This window comes from Neurospora tetrasperma (assembly GCF_000213175.1).
Source record: "Neurospora tetrasperma FGSC 2508 unplaced genomic scaffold NEUTE1scaffold_6, whole genome shotgun sequence".
NCBI lineage: Eukaryota > Fungi > Ascomycota > Sordariomycetes > Sordariales > Sordariaceae > Neurospora > Neurospora tetrasperma.
In genome coordinates, this window is record NW_009799104.1 from 1711313 (window position 1) to 1732442 (window position 21130).

At 51.1% G+C, this 21130-nt stretch overlaps 4 protein-coding genes across 4 annotated transcripts; 2 read left to right on the forward strand and 2 right to left on the reverse strand.

Annotated features, from left to right (window-relative positions):
* Nucleotides 1-2412: 2412 nt before the first annotated feature.
* On the forward strand, nucleotides 2413-6927 carry NEUTE1DRAFT_124630 (uncharacterized protein; the record flags this gene model as incomplete). The annotated part of the gene is made up of 2 exons (XM_009856034.1): nucleotides 2413-6819; nucleotides 6898-6927. 2 exons carry the CDS (start codon nucleotides 2413-2415, stop codon nucleotides 6925-6927), a joined length of 4437 nt encoding a protein of 1478 aa, XP_009854336.1.
* Nucleotides 6928-7951: 1024 nt separating this feature from the next.
* Nucleotides 7952-9217, reverse strand: NEUTE1DRAFT_148717 (uncharacterized protein; the record flags this gene model as incomplete). The annotated part of the gene is made up of 3 exons (XM_009856035.1): nucleotides 7952-8258; nucleotides 8320-8653; nucleotides 8788-9217. 3 exons carry the CDS (start codon nucleotides 9215-9217, stop codon nucleotides 7952-7954), a joined length of 1071 nt encoding a protein of 356 aa, XP_009854337.1.
* A 1127-nt stretch (nucleotides 9218-10344) lies between these two features.
* Nucleotides 10345-12642, reverse strand: NEUTE1DRAFT_68965 (uncharacterized protein; the record flags this gene model as incomplete). Its single annotated transcript, XM_009856036.1, has 3 exons — nucleotides 10345-11701; nucleotides 11755-12232; nucleotides 12296-12642. 3 exons carry the CDS (start codon nucleotides 12412-12414, stop codon nucleotides 10727-10729), a joined length of 1572 nt encoding a protein of 523 aa, XP_009854338.1.
* A 1116-nt stretch (nucleotides 12643-13758) lies between these two features.
* On the forward strand, nucleotides 13759-15477 carry NEUTE1DRAFT_148719 (uncharacterized protein; the record flags this gene model as incomplete). Its single annotated transcript, XM_009856037.1, has 3 exons — nucleotides 13759-13837; nucleotides 13900-13960; nucleotides 14032-15477. The coding sequence occupies 3 exons, from the start codon at nucleotides 13785-13787 to the stop codon at nucleotides 14812-14814; spliced, it is 897 nt and encodes a 298-aa protein (XP_009854339.1).
* Nucleotides 15478-21130: the final 5653 nt, after the last annotated feature.

Here is a 21130-nt window from a genome sequence, read left to right on the forward strand (position 1 = left end):
TCCCCACAGGAGACTTCAGACCCGTTGGTCCTTTCTCCGGCTCACGGTTGGGTTCGACATATGAAAAAAAAAAAAAAAAAAAAAAAAAAAAAAAAAAAGAATTGCTGGAAATAAAGGAATACTAATGGACTGGACAAGAGCGTGGGGAAAACCTTGATCGGATGGTTGGTGACATGCGGTGCGTGTGGGACGTAGCGTACATATCGACGGTGAACTATTCAAATAACGAAGTGAAATGCCGTGGAACAAGATACGCTTTCAGATTGCTACATGTAAGATGACACAGCTAAAACGTTGAAGCAGGTATGCACTTGCCGTCCTGTACCTATGTGGGATGCACAGAATGTACTATATCTTGGTCAAATAGACTACATATGTAGGTAAACGGCGTTGTCTGGTTGAGATGGCTTTGCTGCACGCACATGCAAGCGGCATGAATGGACACGTTGATGAGTGGGGTCAAGTCAACTAGGCAACACAATCATGCTGGGTCAGTGATATGTAAATATCATAATGATTCATTGTGGTCAACAAGGGAGGGTGGAGGAGACACGATACGGTCAGAGAAACTAGAAAAGAGCGGTCATTCGAGTCACTCGCCGACTAAGTTGCTCTTGTCATGACCCCTCCTCACTCTTTTGAGTTTGCCGATCACCGAGCTTCCAAAGCGATACCTACTCTTGAGGGTATGTACCTAACCATCACTGGACCACTTGTCTGAAAAAGGACTCATGGGTACCTCACTGTATCACTCTGGACACGAGAAAAGCACATGGTAATGTTTCGGGACCACACCGTTCACGCCCACCGGGAAGGATTCCAGTTGATATTGACCAATGGCATGCCGTATTTGCAGCTCCACCGTCCCCCACAAGTCGTCGACATTCTCGCTGCTCACCAACTGCAGTATGAGATAGGGTACGTACCGCGGGGGTTCAGAGCCTCCCAGAATGTCTTGGCGATTCAAAGAATTTAGATTGTTTTCGGCACCATTTCCATTCTTTTGTGTCTTTCCCCGGAGATCCCTCGTCTTGAAGGTTGAAGAGATGGCCATCATCTCCACGTTGCTACGAAGAGCTGGGGGAAGTACGTGCTCGTGGAAAATGGACCGGATAGGTAGGTAGCCTGGTAGACCAGAGAAAGGCGGTGATGTGCCGATAACATCTGGTCATGGACTTGACATGGATTCCCTCTTCCAGTTTTGTCAGTGAAAGAATGGTGCAGTAAGAACCCCTGTAACTGTATCCTCCAGGAGCCAGATATTGCATAAGTTTTGGCTCCAGTCTGCTGCGTAAACCTGTGTGTGTGCGCTATTTGGTGCCTACCTAGAATTTCCTGGTCTGGATTACATGCTGTTTCAGGGGATTCCACTGTATCAGAGTTTGTATCTGGAAGGATGTACCTGCCCCAAGTAATGTACATACACTGCAGTAGTGTGAGCTGGTGGAGCCTCCAACGAGAGGGTCGGTTAGGGAAAGGACGACAAAGACGGGAGGCGTCCCGTTGATCCAACGGTTTTTGACATCAACCACCAATCAATCATGCCGTTGAAATTTTGAATTTTCTCATACACTTAACAGTCGGTTCAGTCCTCGCCATCATCACCAAGTTTCGTCACAATACCGTGCTGAAAATCAATGAGAACAATAAGAAAGAAAACAGAGTACAACGGATTTGCGGAGTTCGGCAGAATGTCCCCTCTGCTTGCATGGCTGGCTCGGCTGGTACCTGAGCAAGTCGACGTCGATTGGAGCTTCTATCCGCCAAGAAGCGCCGATGGCACTGCAATCCCCTTTGCCATCCAGGCTCCCCCGGCCGCGTTGGTTTCCTGTCACCGGAAAGAAACCTAGCACGCCGAACTAGCAGAAACAACCCTTGCCCGCTACATGGGCGACATGGTGGCGGATGTGCCATTGGACACGAAAAGGGTCTAGCTGGTCCATGGCAGCTTCGAAGCAACTCGATGGAACTTTGGGACCCGTTGGAGGGTTGGACCCGTTTCTAAAAGACCTTTTCAAATTTATTCCGTTGATTCCCCCCTCCTTGTTTCCCGGTGAACTGTTCCTACCCTCCTCTGCATCACTTCGTCATCGTCTTGACAGGCGAAGAGTGTGGCATATAGCCCTTGGTCAACCTCCTGTGGTTGCGCTCGTCTGATCTGGACGAAAGGCTTCTATCCCCTTCACATCACTCTTGTTTCCGTTGACTTGGGCTTTCAGCCCTTCTACTTCTCTCTCATCATCCACTTAGTCTTCGTTATCGAAAACAGTTAGTGAGTAACCTTTCCTGACCATTCCCAGCTGAGGCAGAAGCTATAATAGTCAAACTTCCTCATATCTATAATATAACATGGATAACTAAAACCTGTTCTACCCAGCAGTAATAACCAAATCATCCTTTACATTAGTCCACATGGACTCAACCACCGCTGGGCGGAAGCCCAGCATCGAAGGGCCCAACCAAACCGAACCGCCATCCACCAGTGCCTCCTCAAGGACCCAGGACATCGAGGAGCTTCGTGAGGAGGCCCGCCGCAACAACCCCAACGGCCTTAGCCGCGCTGTCTCCGGCATCTCTGTCGAACAAGCCGAGAACGACTTTCGCGAGCTGCGAAGGGAGTTGTCTCGTGCGAGTCGTACTCAGAGCCATGCCAATAGGTCGACACACCATGGAGACGCCGAGAAGGGACAGATGCACGTCGAAACCTCATCTGAGAGTGCGCCGGAGCAATTCGACCTTGAGGCTGCCCTGCGTGGCGATCTGGAGGCAGAAAGGGAAGCCGGCATCCGCCCCAAGCATATCGGTGTTTACTGGGACGGCTTGACTGTGAAGGGTATTGCTAGTAGCACTAACTTCGTCAAGACGTTCCCCAACGCCTTTATCGACTTCTTCGACGTCGTCACTCCTGTTGTGAACATGTTGGGTCTTGGTAAGAAGATGCCCGAGGCGACCTTGCTGCACAGCTTCAGAGGTGTTTGCAAGCCTGGAGAGATGGTCCTGGTCCTCGGAAAGCCGGGCTCTGGATGTACCACGTTCCTCAAGAACATTGTCAACCAGCGCGATGGGTTCACTTCGGTTACTGGTGATGTGCTCTATGGACCCTTTACATCTGAAGAGTTCCTTCAGTACCGCGGTGAGGCCGTCTACAACATGGAGGAGGACATGCACCATCCTACCCTTACGGTCGAGCAGACTCTTGCCTTCGCTCTGGACGTCAAGATCCCCGGCAAGCTTCCCCCTGGTATCACAAAGCAGGATTTCAAGGAGAAGGTTATCACTATGCTCCTCAAGATGTTCAACATTGAGCACACTCGTCACACCATCGTCGGCAACCCCTTCGTCCGTGGTGTTTCTGGTGGTGAGAGGAAGCGTGTTTCCATCGCTGAAATGCTTATCACCAACGCCTGTGTTTTGTCCTGGGACAACAGCACCCGCGGTTTGGACGCTTCGACTGCTCTCGACTTCGCCAAGGCGCTCCGTATCCAGACGGATCTGTACAAGACGACCACCTTTGTTTCGCTGTATCAGGCCTCGGAAAACATCTACAAGCTCTTTGACAAGGTCTTGGTTATTGACGAGGGACGCCAAGTCTACTTTGGTCCTACTTCGGAAGCCAGAGGTTACTTTGAGAGCTTGGGCTTTGCTCCACGCCCACGACAGACCACACCCGATTACGTTACTGGCTGTACCGACGACTTCGAGCGTGAATACCAAGAGGGCCGTTCTCCAGAGAACGCACCACACAGCCCGGAGACCCTGGAGGCGGCATTCAACGAATCCAAGTTTGCTCGGGAACTGGAACGTGAGATGGCGGATTACAAGCAATCACTCGTTGAGGAGAAGGACAAGTACGAGGATTTTCAAATTGCTGTCAGGGAACAAAAGCGGAAGGGTGCTGGCAAGAAGTCGGCTTACTCCGTTGGATTCCACCAGCAGGTCTGGGCTCTGATGAAGCGCCAGTTCGTTCTCAAGATGCAGGATCGCCTTGCCCTCGCCCTCTCGTGGTTGAGGAGTATTGTGATTGCCATCGTCCTCGGTACCCTCTATCTCAATCTCGGTCAAACCTCCGCCAGTGCGTTCAGCAAGGGTGGTCTCATGTTTATCTCTCTGCTGTTCAACGCTTTCCAGGCCTTCTCGGAGTTGGCAGGAACTATGCTTGGACGAGGTGTTGTCGAACGCCATAGGCGTTATGCATTCCATCGTCCTTCGGCTCTCTGGATCGCTCAAATCTTTGTTGATCAGGCTTTCTCTGCGTCTCAGATCATGTTGTTCTCCATCATCGTCTACTTCATGACAAATCTGTTCCGCAGTGCTGGCGCCTTTTTCACCTTCTACCTCATGATCTTGTCCGGCAACATTGGCATGACTCTCTTTTTCCGCATTATCGGATGCGTGAGTCCCGATTTCGATTATGCCATCAAGTTTGCCGTTGTCACCATCACCTTCTTTATCACCACATCCGGCTATCTGATTCAGTACCAGTCGGAACAGGTTTGGCTGAGGTGGATCTACTGGATCAATATCTTGGGTCTATCGTTCAGCTCGATGATGGAGAATGAGTTTTCAAAGATCGATATGACTTGTACCGACGACTCCTTGATTCCTGCTGGTCCCGAGTACACCGACATTAACCACCAGGTTTGCACGCTTCCCGGTTCGACTCCCGGCACCAAGTTCATCTCCGGCAAGGCCTACATCTCGCAAGGCTTCTCCTACAATGCCAGCGATCTGTGGAGGAACTGGGGTATCGTCTTGGCACTGATCATCTTTTTCCTCATTATGAACGTCGTTCTAGGCGAAATCATGAACTTCAGCGGCGGAGGCAGCCTCGCCAAGGTCTTCCAGCGACCCAACGAAGAGCGTAAGAAACTCAATGCGGCGCTGCAAGAGAAGCGTGATGCCCGCCGCAAGGCCCGGAAGGAGCATGAGGGTTCGGACCTCAAGATCAACTCGGAGAGCATTCTTACTTGGGAGAACCTTACCTACGACGTTCCTGTCCCCGGTGGCACTCGCCGCCTGCTCAACAACGTCTTCGGATACGTCAAGCCCGGTCAGCTCACTGCCCTCATGGGCGCTTCGGGAGCCGGAAAGACTACCCTTTTGGATGTCCTTGCTGCGAGGAAGAACATTGGTGTTATTGGTGGCGATATCCTAGTCGATGGCATCAAGCCTGGTAAAGAATTCCAGCGTAGCACATCCTATGCCGAACAGCTTGACGTTCACGACCCCTCGCAGACCGTTCGCGAGGCCCTTCGATTCTCTGCCGACCTTCGCCAGCCTTTTGAGACACCCCGGGAAGAGAAATACGCCTACGTCGAGGAGATCATCTCCCTTCTAGAAATGGAGACCTTTGCCGATGCCATTATCGGCTCTCCCGAGGCCGGTTTGACCGTTGAACAAAGAAAGCGAGTGACCATCGGTGTCGAGCTTGCCGCCCGTCCGCAGCTGCTCCTGTTCTTGGATGAACCCACCTCCGGCCTCGACAGCCAGAGCGCCTTCAATATCGTCCGCTTCCTCAAGAAACTCGCCGCTGCCGGCCAAGCCATTCTCTGCACCATCCACCAGCCCAACGCCGCCCTGTTCGAGAACTTTGACCGCCTGCTCCTCCTCAAGTCCGGCGGCCGCTGCGTCTACTTTGGAGATATCGGCAAAGACGCCTGCGTGTTGAGCGACTACCTCAGCCGTCACGGTGCTGTGCCCAAGGAGACCGATAACGTAGCCGAGTTTATGCTCGAAGCCATCGGCGCCGGCTCCGCCCCGCGCATCGGCGACCGCGACTGGGCCGACATCTGGGCCGACTCGCCCGAGCTCGCCAACGTGAAGGACACCATCCAGCAAATGAAGGAAACCCGCAAGAGCGCCGGTGAGCAGGTCAACCACGATCTAGAGCGCGAGTACGCTTCCCCTCTTTGGCATCAGCTGAAGGTGGTCACGCACCGGACCAACCTCGCCCTCTGGCGCTCGCCCAACTACCTATTCACCCGCGTTTTCTCCCACGCCGTGATCGCGCTCATCACCGGTCTGACCTTCCTCAACCTCGACCTCTCGCGCGAATCTTTGCAGTACAAGGTCTTCGTCTGCTTCCAGGTCACCGTCCTTCCCGCCATCGTCATCTCCCAAGTCGAAGTTATGTACCACATCAAACGCACCATCTTCTTCCGTGAGCAGTCGTCAAAGATGTACAACTCCTTCACCTTTGCCGCGTCCATGGTCATCGCCGAAATGCCCTACAACATCTTCTGCGCCGTCATCTTCTTCGTGTTTGTGTACTACATGCCCGGCTTGAACTCGGAATCCTCGAGAGCGGGGTATCAGTTCTTCATGGTGCTCATCACCGAAGTCTTCTCCGTTACCATGGCGCAGTGCTTGTCCGCTCTGACCCCGACAGTCTTTATTTCGAGCCAGTTCGACCCCTTCATCATGATCACCTTTGCCCTCTTCTGCGGCGTCACCATCCCGGCTCCGCAGATGCCCAAGTTCTGGCGCAAGTGGCTGTACGAGCTGAACCCTTTCACTCGTCTCATCGGCGGCATGGTGGTCACCGAGTTGCACGACTTGCCCGTCATCTGCAAGGATTACGAGCTGCAATCTTTTACTGCTCCCGCGGGACAATCCTGTGGGGAGTACATGGAACCTTTCTTCAAGAGGGGAGGAGCGGGTTACTTGGTGAACAACGCCACGAGCGCGTGTCAATACTGCGCGTACAAGGTGGGCGATCAGTTTTATGAGCCACTGGGGATCAGCTTTGATAACAGGTGGAGGGATTTGGGGATTTTCTTGGCTTTCATTGGGAGCAATTTGATTATTCTTTTTATGGCGGTAAGTTTTTGCATATTATACCCTTCAAAACTATCTAATCGAGGAGCAATTTGCTAACTGTTGGTGGCCATCTTCTAGAGCCGATACCTCAACTTCAACAGGCGTTAAGCCCCTTTTCTTATATTGCCAGCCGACGACTTGGGTTTACGGACACACAATCCGTCGCAACCAGATATTCGCAATCGTAATTTCACCCACTCAGCCTCGGATGTCGAAAGGGACTACTTTTGTTGCCCTTGGAAAAGCATTTCTCGTACAAACTACCTACCGACCTGCATTATCACCTTCATCTTTTTTTAAACTTCTTACCGAGGGTTCCGGCAAACAAAAAGCTTGACGATTCACTCGCAAATTCATTTATTCACCTTACCAACAGCGTTTTGTAATGGGATCTGTCAACATATAGTTGGACACACACACACACACACACACACACACACACACACACACACATAGAATTGGGGTTTACGGAGGAAAAGACAGCGAGGTTTCCGAAGGTGTTGGAAAACACAGCTGAGTATGGATTTTTGGATAAAGGTGGTGGAACTTGATGGTGAGGGGGGCAAAAGTATTGGAGTGGTGGATGATATTATTTGACGCGGCAGATGAAGTAGATGATGACAGATGCGGCGGCATGTATGCATGATCATGAAGAAGAAGAAGAAGAAGACATGAATACTAGAACTACTCTTGCGTAATTCTTATCAAGGCGTGAACTTTGTGAAACTCGGTGAAGCCGTCTTTCCTCTGTGTATCTCTTCGAAGGAGGTGGCGAACCTCGGGGAATGGAATCATTGCTCAGGAACGTAGTTAATTGTCGAGGGTAATGTGGTAAATCGGAGGAGAGCTATCTACAAGGACGCTCCAAAAGGTCTAAGTATGCATAACCTCCGCTATTAGGCCTTCACTGCACGTTCCCAGTCTCAATCGACCTCTCCTCCAGTTGAATAATACTCCTAACTCTACCTCCCTGTATATAGAGTCTGATTTATCACAGCTTCCATAACGATTCATACTTCACCTCTCAGCTTAAGCACAATATACCTCGGCTTGACTATACTCCGGGTCTTACTCATAGATCTCTCCATGACCCCACTCGGACTGTCCGATGAGCTGCCCGTTGCATCACAGTCTAACGATACTTAGGGGAGATAGGGATGAACTTGGGTGTCTCCTTTTTCCACTTCTGGTACTTCTTGTCACAGCCATACAGCTTGTCGTACTTCCTCTCGGCATACGGCACGCCCGTGACCTTCAGCATCAAAAGAGTCACGAACGCAGGGCCGACTGTGCAGAAGAAGATGACCGAAAGGATACTCATGGGGAAGGAATCGGCAGCGGCCAGAGCCTCCCGAACGTCGTCAAAGAGAAGAACGCCGAAGGTAACGGTACAGATGCCTATCCACAGCATCGACTCCCCCAAGTAATTTGGGAATCGGCTATGGCCAACTTGCATTAGTACCAGGAAATAGGCGTGGAAGTCAAAGGGTAAAAACGCACCACTGGGACCACAAGCCGCTGGTGAGGAACTGCTCGTCGTGAGCCTTATCCCGCTTCCCCTTTTGCCATTTGCTCTTTTGGTAATCGGCAACGACTTCTACCACGAAGCCGATAACCCACAATCCAAACCCCCAGAGGTCCGTGGGCTTGACATCATGGATAGAAGGAACGCCGGAAGGGATTGAGTTGACGGCAATAACGGGCAGCATGCAAAAGATGACCCAGGTAGCCTGGCCAATGAAGGCCCTGAGGTAGCGACGCGGGTTGATCCGGATCTCGTTAAAGCGGCGGTCGTGGCCTTCGCGAAGAATGCGGCGGAACAGGTAGACTCCCACTACGATGTCGTTGAAGTATTAGCTGACTGTCCGTCCTCGTCGACAAGTTCGAGGAAAGCAGATGGGATTCTCGAGGTGGGTAAAGAAATAGCCATTGTTTCCTGCCACTATCCGAAGTTCGGGGGTCACTTACACCTCACAGCCCAAATAGTGACTGCACCGCTCAAGGCAAGCTGTCTCCAGTTGTATTCAACGGCGAGAGGGGTGCCAGCAGCGACGTCCTGAACAATGTTGCATCTTTTGAAGGGTGCCATAAAGAGGCTTCCCCATCCAGGTTGGGTTCCGGTAACCGCTTGGACGCCCTCATTGACTGCATCCGCAACTTGTTCAAGGTTATCCCCGCCATACTTGGCCCTGATGGCAGGCAGGTAGAGGCTCAGAATGTTGATGATGAGGAAAGTAGACAACCCCGAGACGTCAAAGAAGCGGTCGGACTGGTAGATGATTGAAGGGATGGCCACGACAATCTGAATCGCGTAAGCGATCATGATACAGGGGACGACCGTCCGCTCGAGCGGACTGGCGTAATTCGTCAGGTTGAGGAGAGACTGAACAATAGCCATTTTGACGGTGTTGGCCTGGTCTCGGTGCTGCTGGACTTGAGTGTTGGGAGATTGAACAACGACCGGGAGAGTTGTCACGATGCCCTGAGAGTTAAGCAAAGGATGAGAAGGTGAGAAGAACTAGACCTGGTAGAGAGTGAAGAAGGAGAGGGCTGGCCCAAGTTGAACAACAGTAAAACCCCCGCGGCCCTCTTGACGATAAAAAAGAACGATCCAAAGAGGCCCTCTGCGGAGAGGTTAGGGCAAGTGGTCCCAGTGAAGACTTCCTCGGAGCGGGACAATTGAAGGGAGAGAGTGGACCGGGAGTCAGATAGAGTCAAGGTTCCTCTAGTTCGTCTGGTGAAGTACTCGTGACCTTTTGCAAATGAGTGCTCCTTCCGTCCTGAAAAGAACCGAAAAAAAAATAGACGAGGAAGGGGCCACCTCCGTTGAGATCAGCAGGACAGAGCTGCGTATTTCGACTTACCGCATGATGTGATCTAGACCTGGGATCCATGAGCTCATCGGTTGGAAGAGGTTCTGCCTGTTGTCTTCGGAAAGGCTGGCATCACGACTGGTGGTATTCAGTCTGAGATTTGTTGGGAGGATCGGAGAGGTAATTCAGCCTCGACTCATTTCGGGAGAAGAACCTTTGAAAGATAGAACTTGCTTGGAGATGAGCGGTATGCATGGCAAGGTACCTAGTCCAAAATAGTCAAATTCTGATTTTGTTCAGTCGAGCTCTGCAGCCAGAATCTCGAAAACTGTCAACGTGTCTTTTAACTCGTAGTAGTTGTGTGTACCTATCAGTCGGAACATCTACCGTCGATGGCTGCTTCTTTTCTCGGCTGTCCGGTTCCGGAGTTGCACAGCTTTTTGAAAGAACCTGCAAACCATCCCCATTTCGGTTTTCACAATATCAACTGATAAGGATTTAAGGTTATTGACAACCAAATCGGAGTAAGCTTACCGTGCCGGCGGGCGATTGTTGGGTCTGTGTTACGACGAAACGCGCCACGAGAAAAGACCGTACACGAGCTTGGTTAACGCCTTTGTGGTCGCGGCACTTGGCACCAGTCATGGTTCGCACCGGGTGTATGGGAAATTTGTTGATAGGATGGGGCTGTTAGGTTGTTCTGGGATAGGGGATCAATTTCTGTTGTGAATCAATTTGTGCTAGACCTGGGGCGATGCCATCCACGAGCCCATCCCATCGTGGAGCTCCAGGAGGAAGGTTCTGGTCATTAGCTGCATGCCGCCAAGCTGTTACAACTGATGAACTCATGTAAACCTGTTGTGCCAGCATCAGTCCCGAATTCATGTCAACAAAGCCCTTGATATGGTGTAGCATGAGCGGAGAGAACATGTATACTTCCGCCGGGATATAACACATTGAGCTGCATCTTCGTGTAACAAGACTAACGTTGATCGCAGAAACATCGGGCTGAGAACGAAGCCCTTGCCCATGGGTATCATGATGGTATAAAACAATGCTGAAGCCGTCTATATACGAGTGCCATCTAGTCGCTTTTAATGTTCGCTAAACCTGATTTCCGGTATGCGCGCCAGTTTCTCTCGCTCTTCCCCGATCCTAGTCTCTACTGTCACGGGTAGGCCGCCCTCCATAGGAAGGGTTAAACTGGTCTTGCTTGTCCTCTCCTCATCGCTAGTAGGGACAAAGTCAAACAGGCAGGCCATGGTTGGGATAACCTGTGCAGCAATGGCTTCCGCCATCTTCCTTCCCAGACAGGTCCTCGGTCCGCCATAAAAGACTGGAAACTCGGATGGGCTCCTTGATATCAGCTTGTTTCCGTCCAGGAATCGCTCCGGTTTGAATTCGTCGGCATCGTCACCCCAAGTAAGTTTTGATCGCTGCATGGCCCACAGACACCATACCAAGATGGAGCTCTTGGGCAGAAAGGTGCCGTCGGGGAGCGTAACGTCTTCGTTGCATTGTCTGATCTCGAAGGGGATGGGCGGATAGAGACGGAGGACCTCGTAGAACACCGCCATACTGTAGGGCATGGTGACAGGGTTGAAAAGCGAGGAGTCGAACTGGTCCGGGGTGAGCGTAACATTCTTTTCTTTCAGCAGCTGCGTGGCTTCCTCTCGGATTTTGGCAACGACTCTGGGATGCCTCATCAAAAGGTAGAAGGTCCATGTCAAGGCTTGGCCGGTTGTGTCTCTGCCTGCAGAGAGATAGGTTAAGGCAGCATCGGCTACCATTTGCTCGTCCTGGATGGCATCGAGGAGGGACTGGATCAGACTGCCTGAGATTTGATCAAGCTTTCCCTCTTCCTCTCCGAAACCCTTTTCTCGGCGGTCTTGTACGGCCTTGGTAACAATACGCTTTCCAAAGTCCTTAACAACGGCGATCGACTGTCGAAGCTCTGCCCCCAGGAAGATTTCGGTTACGAACCACAGGGGATTCTGGAAACGTTCAGCAGTGCCGCCCGATGCATAGTCAAAGGATACGGTAAACTCGTCGTCCGCATGCATTGCCATCTGGGTGTCTGTTAGTCCAAACGATCCTTTTCAGCACGGTAGATACCAAGAACACTTGCATTGTAGGCCATCTTGCCCATCAGTTTAGTGGTGATCTCATGAAAGACATGCTGTAGGTCGACCACGGTACCATTGGTGCTTGACCTGAGCTGGGAAATGCTTTCGGAGAGGTATTGGGGTAGGGCGACATCCGTGAGAACTCGCAAGTTGGCGGTGTTGAGAAAGCTTAGGCCTGCTTTCCTCTGAGTTTTCCAAAAGTCGCCTTCGGCGTTGATGATGCCGTTGCCGAAGAGATCCCACGTTCGGCCCTTGACGAAATTGCCCTTGGTGAAGATTCCCTCATTCTTGAACACGTAGTCCAGGTTACGAGGGTCATGAATGAGCACTCCAGGAGGCAGGGTTGGGACCGAGATAGCAACCGTCTCGTAACCAAACTTGCGTTGACAGGCGTCAAACCAGCTGAACAGTTTCCATCTGGATTGGAGAAACTGGAGGCCATTCCCCACCAAAGGGAGGGTATTGGGTGGTTTCCTATGTGCCAATGCTGTTAGACTTTGTTGTGAGATGAGCAGGGGAAGTGATCAGGCCGATTACTTTAGACGCTCGCCATTTTTCTTGATGGTGTTCCACTGGCTAAGAACAAAAGCGCGTATAAGGAAGGCAACGAGGGCGACAGCAACGACGTAATGCGCCTTCTCGTGAATGATACCCATGGTAGGAGGCAGGTCTGGTGATGATGTCGAAGGCAGGGTTCATGAACTCTTCTTGGAGGATGGACCAGCAGGAGGTGGACAATTGGACCGCGACTCGTCAAGAAACGTGGCAACGAGTTGCCTTTTGCAATGGTCGCGAATGTGCACGCTCGAGTGACAATTTCTAGACTTGAAATATTGGTCGCTCACAAGATGTGTTGAGAGTACATGGCCACAAAGTCAATCAAATTTTTCCTCGTGAAAATAACAACAATATGCGAAGAGAACTTGGGAAGCAGCAAAGAAAGAGGTCGGGGTTGCCTTGATGGGTAAGTAAAAGGAAAGACCACCAGGCCGCAAAGTCGTAAGATCAAGAAAAGTCCAAACTGTGAACCCTTGCAGGCGATTGCAGCGTCCCGAAAACAATGAATGATTCAATGCATTCATCCCAGCTGAAGCTCGATAGCGGCTTGCCCCGCAGTCGTACCAGATCGTGCAAGGAATGGCTCTCACCGGCTAAGGAAACAGTGCTTGGGGGGCGTTGATAGTGAGTGTTAGTCAAGTATCTGAGTTGTGTCCAACTTTTGGTGGATATCTGTTAATGTTTTCTCTGCCCCCAATCCCACCATGGCTGTGAGCTATCCCTTCCTCAAACAACTCCTGTTTGAAATCATCCGTGTATTAGGGCCCGTTACGTATTCCACACGATGAAGGAGATTGTCACATCCTCAAAACACTACCACATCTATCATCATCACGTTTTCACTGCGCAAGCCTCCAAACTGTTTGGTTGTATCAAGCTGGAAATCGCAAGGTGCTAACTGAGAAGAGCACAAATACACTGTGCCTCTACCAAGTCAGCCTGGTACCTGCGCACGCGGATCGAGAGACGAGGGTATCCTATGCACGCCATTTGAGCTTGGAATAAGGTTTCCCGGAGATCATTGACATCATCAACTCGATCGCCCTTTCACATGCGCTGGACTGGCACGTCGCGACAAAGCTGCCAGATTCATCGGAAATGACCAGCCAAAATGGGAGGAAATACAGGCGTTATTTTCAGTTGTACTGGGGTTTTTTGTGAGTCCATACATACAGCATACAATGCACTAGAGACGGAAGCTCCCACTTCAGTTGCAGTTGCTCTTGCAGCGCTTCCGTTGATGTGGAGTCTGCTCTCCGCATCGTCTCAACTTTGTCGTGTCGTTGGGTCATCTGCATGCGTGGACGTGCTTGGGCTGATGCTCTAGCTGTTATCGATAATCGCCCCCGAAACTTGCAACCTTTGTATCTGGCCAACAATGCCCTTCTTCCTCGCGATATTTTGAGCACCAATATTACTCTAGACAATAAACTTTGACTGCAGCCCAATAGAGACCACACAAGACACGATGGCGCCTCTACTCCCCCGGATGCATCTGTTTGAGATCGATGACCAGCCATGGTAAGTTCTGGCAACTACGTTAAAGAGCGCCACAACAACTGACATTTTGGGCCGCCATCAAGGTTCCCACCGTGGCTTCGGTCAAAAGTCCAAGCAGCTCTGACAATAGCTTGGACAACCCACGTAAACACAACCCCCTTCCTCTTCTCGTTCTAGTATTGTAACTAACACATTTACCGCCTTTCGCGCAACAGATTCCATTCCTTCAAGCTCAATCCCCCGCCCAAACTGTTGCCAACCTTCTCTCCGACACGCTCGGCCAAGCCGTATTCGACCATGTCTTCATCGACTTCTGCGCCGGCGGCGGCGGTCCCACGCCCTCAATCGAGCGCCATCTAAACGCCACTCTCCCGCCCTCCTCCCAACAAAACGAAAAAGACGGAGTCCAATTCATCCTCACGGACCTCCACCCACACGTGCCCGACTGGAAGAAAGCCGCGGCCGAGAGTTCACACCTCAGCTACGTCGCGGACCCTGTCGACGCCGCCAACGCGCCCGCCGACCTGGTCGGTCAGTACAAGGACAAAGGCAAGAAGGTATTCCGGCTCTTCAACCTGGCCTTCCACCACTTCGACGACCCACTGGCACGCGCCATCCTTAAGAACACGGTCGAGACCAGTGACGGCTTCGGTATCTTTGAGCTGCAGGACCGCACCCTGCTCGGTATGCTCCCGCCCATTCTCTTCGGCATCGGCATCATGCTACTGGCGCCCTATTACGCCCTCTGCGTCTGGCACGCGCCCTGGACGCTGGTGTTCACATACCTGATCCCCATCCTCCCCTTTGTCTTGGTGGCCGACGGCATCGTCAGCGCCCTGCGCACGCGCACCCCCGAGGAGGTGGCCCATCTGCTGCGCACGTGCGGGGCCGAGGGCGGACCAGCCGAGATCGAGAAGTGGGAGCTGAAGAGCGGAAAGAAGACATTTATGTGGCCGATTGGTAGGGTCAACTGGATCATTGCTACGCGAAAGAGGTAAGACCCGCCGTTCGGTGCGTGGCCGTGCACTCACAATGTCGTTTTGGTGGTATGCGGCCAAAGTCAAAAGGTCAAAATGCATGCATGTGGCTAGCAGGGGCTCGCCTGTGAAGGGAATTGGACTATTCAGTTGAGGTGGTTTCGTTTGGGGGAGGGCCGGATCGGATTCATCCATACACTGAGCCGCGTAACGTCACTAAACCGGTGACTCTGTCTGAGGAGCTTATACCCCATCTTTGAAGGGGGTTGGGAGTTTTGGAAGTTTCTCCGTCGTTGATATTGTTGTCGTCGCGAGAAAAAGTGAAACTCTTTGTCATTTAGATCCCTGGCATGGATCCGAACAAGCAAAGCTTTGTGGTTCTGTAATTGTATGGCCACTCGAGGGCCAGAGATTGTCAGCGACCTGACCCACGAGTTTTACCTACCTACCCATAACTCCACGGTAGCATTGAGGAAGATACAGGGCTTCCATGTCGATCGTCTGAGAGTGGCGGTTGCCTTTAAGACTACAGTTACTGAAGCGGCAGGGTCGTTGACACGAAGAGCACCAGTTTAAATGGTCGAGAAGGGGGTGTGGGAAAACTCGATATGTCCAAGAATGTACAAAATCATTTTAGGGCTAAGCATCCGGGATTTTAACAAGAGATAAGCGAACTTACGTGACAGTCAAAACACTTGCTATATATATCATGATGAATGAAGCGATGATTTTTTACGAGAACCCGACTATGGGATGGCATGTTGCCCTTGATTTGGGTACTAGTCCAGTATCTCGACAAACATCTACCCGCTATGGCGAACCTGACTTGGATTGGCAAAAGACGATATATTCCCCAGGAAGTTGCGACATTTTAAATTTCCAAGCTTGCTACATGTACCTCTTGTGTTCTCACGGGGCAACCTCTTCCATACCTCTATCCATGTAGAATGATGTTAGGCACCTCTACCTAGCGAAGTCATATTCACCATTCCATGTGGAATACCTGACGAAAGGAGGTGAAATATAGGTGGTTTAATGCTAAAAAGTTACCTACCTATTATGTATCTATTCTGGTCACGAAGCCCGAACAGTTTACAGTCAGCTAGAACCAATCCAGTCCGTCGTTAAGAGAGCTAACACATCCCAAAAAAAAAAAAAAAAAAAAAAAAAAAAAAAAAAAAAAAAAAAAAAAAAAAAAAAGGAAAGAAAGACAAAAAAGGAAAAAAAATAAAGGTTTAACTTACCCGAGGCAATTACTACTGAACCTTACATGTACTCTCTTGCATTTCTTTAATTTCAACTCATTCCGGGACTACTATGGTACTCCACACTACTCTAACGTCGCCTGGCTCGGTTCGAATTGATTTAGAGGGATGAGATAGGTATGTAACCTCTACCTATGGATGAAGTAATCTGGGTAGAGTGTGAAAAGGTGTTGACATGGTGTGTTCGTGTGTCTACGGACGTGTAGGTGGTAGACGGCTTCCATAAACCATGTCACCGTACATGTCTCCGTAAAGGTAGTGTATACTTATGGTACGTGATTGGTTTGAGCGAGGACTAGAGGGAACAGGTTGATAGACGGATAATACGGTATTGAAGAGTGTTGTCGCTCGTGGGGAACTACCTCTACCGGACGCCGGAGTAAAAAAGACGAGAATCATCCCGTTGATCTCGGACTTCATGCGAATGGAGTTCCGTGGTGATCAGCGATCAATGCAAGGTAACCACCGGGAAAGTGTTAAACGGGAATAACATGTTCATGGTGCGAATGTTTCATCGGTTCACGGATCACGGCTAACATCTGGCCGTCTGATCCGTTAGTGTAGGTGAGTGAGGGATGAGTGTCTTAGATATAATAAGTACGTAGTGTACGCACCATCAAGATCGACGTTTTCCCGGATAGCGGCGGCTCGGCAGCCAGCTGACTGGTGGACGAACATCAACAACTGGACTCACACATTGCATGAACGGTGGCGATGTAGGGTATGTGGCCGGGACCCGTGAGCCGGTCAGGGAAGCATCTGTTACGTATGTACTTGCCGGTTGCTGTTTAAAGAGCACTTGTACGGAAAGAGAGGCAAAAGCAGACTAGCCACAGGAGGGTAAATAAACCTAAGGGGATAAGAGGCTGGAGCGGCAGGGCGGCGTCCGTTCTCCAAACCGTCCAATCCGCTTTCGTAGGTTGGAAAACCTGGGGAGAAGTATGGAGCTGGGCAGGTCCCGGTTCATCTTCTTTTGCAAACCCACGTTTTCTCCCCCCCTGGCACGAGCCAAGTCATCAATGAGCGACTAGGATCAGGGTAAGATCCAATCCGGGGTAAGTTCGCCTCTTGGGGCCGAGGACCAACCGTCTTTTATGTACATACCCCGATGCCCAGAGAAGTCCAAGGCTCAGTGCCTGAGCTCAGATCATGCGGGTGTAGCCGCCGAGCGAGGTCCCGACAACCACGGTCGGTTTTGAAGTTCACAGACGCACGAGCTTCAACGAATATGGATTGGATAGGTGGGAGACGGGAGAGCAGCACGAGAATCTCTTGCCGGAGTTGGTAACTTGGCCTGCAGCTCCCTCTTGTGGGAAATCGTAAAAACGGTCGGCTGGATGTTTTGGATACCGATTCGTCGAGACAAACTCAACAGTGATCTTTCTGGCCCGTCGAAATCAGGCTCATCACGACGAACGTAAAGCGTTTCATTCTGTTTGATGGGAGAGATATTAAATCATAAACAAGCCACTGTAACTCTCCCGCAGGCTGAAAAGCTTGTAGACGCCTCTCCTTCAATGGTTCTTCGGCTGGGTATTGTCCAGCAGTGGTTACTGGATAATCGGCTGATTTGGCGAAATGCAGGCTGTTGCTTAAGCGAGTTTAAGGAAGGAAGGAAGGCACGCGACACTGATGGTTTCCATTGAAAATTACCGAGTGAATTCGCGAGTGAAATTTTGGCGGTGTTACCGTGGGTGAGGTTGATGTTGAAAGTGGAGTCACAGTCACACAGGTTTAGTGTAGTGTAGAGGATCAAGTTGGACGGGATCCCGAGTCGGCGGATGTCGGGGGATCGGCAGAAGTGTAAGGGAGTCAGCGACCGGGGCCGAAAAGGTGCAGCAAAAGTAAGCCGGCCCAACGGAGCTGGGCTGGAGACTCGCAGCGGGCTGCTGATGTCACACAATGGAAGAAACCGGAACAAGGGAGGCCAGGGTCTAGATCTTCATGTGCTTCAACCAGACCAAGTCGGGAAAAAGTCGAAGCAAATGCAAGGCCGATCCCGCCAACTTCCGCCCTCGTCGTCGATTCTGTAGCATTCAACTTTTTGTTGTTCTTGGCTGTGCGATCCGAGAACTTGTGGCAGGTTTCACCTCTTCGGGCACTTTTTTGTATTGACACCTTGGCGATATTCCCAAACACCGGAACAAATCACGATGAATACTAATATCACCATGAAGCTGTTCTCTCTCGTGGCCCGCAAATTTTGACTTCCAGAGTTCTGTCGGTCTGGAACCCATGTAGTGTACTACACTGCCTCAGCCTTGTATGCATTGGCCTGTAAACGAAGTCCAAAATAAACCTCTTTACCGCTTCTCTTTTGTTGCTATGCTGTGTTCTCGTGACCTGATGCGGTCTGTTGACCCAGAGGGTGAGGGCCCCTTTCATCCAAGATACGTCTCTACATTGCTCTTGAACCAAGTACAGTAGCACACGATAGTTCCCGAACATCCAGATTCAGTGGTGATCACATGCCCGCCTTGCATCTTGACCGTTTCCATCATGGGCTCCGTTTTCGACCCCATTGCACTCCATTGCGCTCCAATACTACTTTTATTAGTCACCTTGGGGTTTCCAGGACAACAACTACAACCACTTTCTCCCACAAGGAGTCACGATGGTTGCCCAGTTACGTAAAGACCCACACGCAGTTGCCCAGGTATCCCAAGTCATGCGCTAACAATGCCGAGAGTTCTGCCCGTGTTCTCGAAGCAGGCCGCCCAGAGAGATCCAGTTGCTTTGCTTCCAGAGTACACCACATCCTAACACACTCATCCACGTCAAAGCCGGCAGAGAAGAGATTGTCTTGGGTCCAACGTCACATGAACTGTGAATTGATTGCTGCATGCCCCAGACTGTCGGTTTTGGTTATTGTTTTCCAAAGGGGGTTTCGGGCAAAGTCGGAAGAGCAAGAGAGACACCAAAACGGTGCCGCCGATTGTTCTCGTCAACTGAACCTATGACGGAATGCCCGCCGTCGGCAACGACATGACAACAAACGTGGGTTGGTGGTGACATTGAGCGGGGCACGGCTTGGCGAGATTCAGGTACGCATGTCAGGTACCTTTGAGAGTGGAGTGGAACATTGGAACGACGATGCAACAGCAGCATGTCGTCTTTTCACTATCGACCGTCTTATCTGCGATTTGACCCGATGATAATATTGGAACGAGGGGAGAACGGATTGCAACTCCGAAAACTTTTCGGAGTATTCCTATTTCCAAATTTGGAGGAAAAGGGAAACTCTGTTCAGGCGTATCATGGACTGAAATTGAAAACCGGAAGAGCGGATGGAGATGGGAACCTGAAGTGGTCGGTTCCTGTCACTATGAAATGGCGGGGTCCCACGCGCATCCGCTCGGATGGAGATGGACGCCCAAAAAATCTCCATTCTCCCATTCACAAATGCCGGGGTAAGGAAAGAAGAGGTCACAAAATGCGGGTTGTTGCGGGGTACCAGCACCGGTCAGGCTTTCCTTCCGCAAAGGTTTCCCCAAACCACGGCTTGGCATGGTGAATTCTCCAGAATATCAGGCTGCTGCCAAGGGCTGGGTATTTCCCAAGCCCCGGGTTCTCTGTTCAAAGCGTGTCGCCATCTCGATTTCTTGGCCTGCGATACCGTGTCAGTGACTAAAACTTGCAGCACCGTAGAGCCGCAAATTGGCGAACCGGTACCCTACTACCGGATATAGTCATCCCAAAACTCTTGCTCTTTTATGTCTCTCCCAATTTCTCACCACTTGATTGGCTTGTTCTTCAATCCTTCGGAGTAAGTTTTGCCCCTAATCAAAGAGTCGAACACGAGGGGAGTCGACAGCGTCAAAGCAAGCATAACCATACTTGACACAGGCAGCTTGCTTCGGTCAACATCCTGGGCGCCAAATGCAGGGAAACAAAAGTTCACCTTGACGACGGTGACGGGCTAGGTTGAGCCGTAAATGACGGTAATAGCCTGGAGAGGGTGTCATGTGCCCAGCAGAGATCGAAAACAGAGCTAGCTGAGTTTACGGGTTTCCACTTCAGCTTCTAAAAACAATGCTGGTAAATTGTTAGGCGCTGCTCTGATTCCCGGTTTGGCAGGCCCAAATTTCCCTGTAGCCTCCACCGCGCGTCCCCTAACCCCTGGCCAGCAACTACCTAGAGGTATGTATGTAGGTCGGTACATGTACATACAACGGTTGCACACAGCGGCCGTTTCCCTACACCGTCTCCGAGTCGCACATCTCACTATCCACTTGCACATGCTGCGTACAATCACGAATCCAACGTCGGCCTTCAACTGAAACCAAAGCACAACATGATCGAGGAATTACACTGTACCAGCATCCTTCGGAATGGTAGTCATTGCAACACGAAACAGATTGTCTCGGGCTACGGCCAAGAACATTGACAGGATGGCCAAGGCTCGGACCAACTACCGCCAACAACACTGGAATCTTGTGCAAGTTAAACAGACGGGGTAATAAAGTAGGAGATGCAAGACCAGTGTGAAATTCATGGACAGTTTGATACAGAGAGTTGCTCATTGAATCCGTGCCTACATCGAACAATATCCAGTGGCCTGAGAATATTCAATAGCAGCAAGAAACGAACGTCAAGGCTGATACTTAGCAAACTGGACTTCGATTGCCAGCTTACAAGACATTAAGTACGTACAGTAATTGTCTACGCCAGCGCACCCAGGCTTGACCACATCCAGCAATAACCGTTCAACAAACCACGTCGCTGCACCCCTGATGAAACACCACCACCATGCGTACGGTCGTGTACATAGCACAGTTCGCAGCAGCGATCTAGTGTAATTGTGGTTGATTTGCATCGCCCTGATGATTCCCGAAGGACGACAGGGGGGGCAAGGGTGGACGAGGCCTGGCTCCGGAAAGTCTTCGTGGAAACCGTCTTCAGCCCAGACAGGAAACTGTCCGCCCATAGCGTCAAGACCGCCCTGCAACCCTCTGGCTCCGTCTGCCTCCGTCCTGCCCCGTGCTGCCCGTTAGATTCCACTTACACCCGCTCCTGTTCCGGGGTTGGAGGCGCCTTCACAGCAAAGACGTCACGCATGATTGGGCATCGGC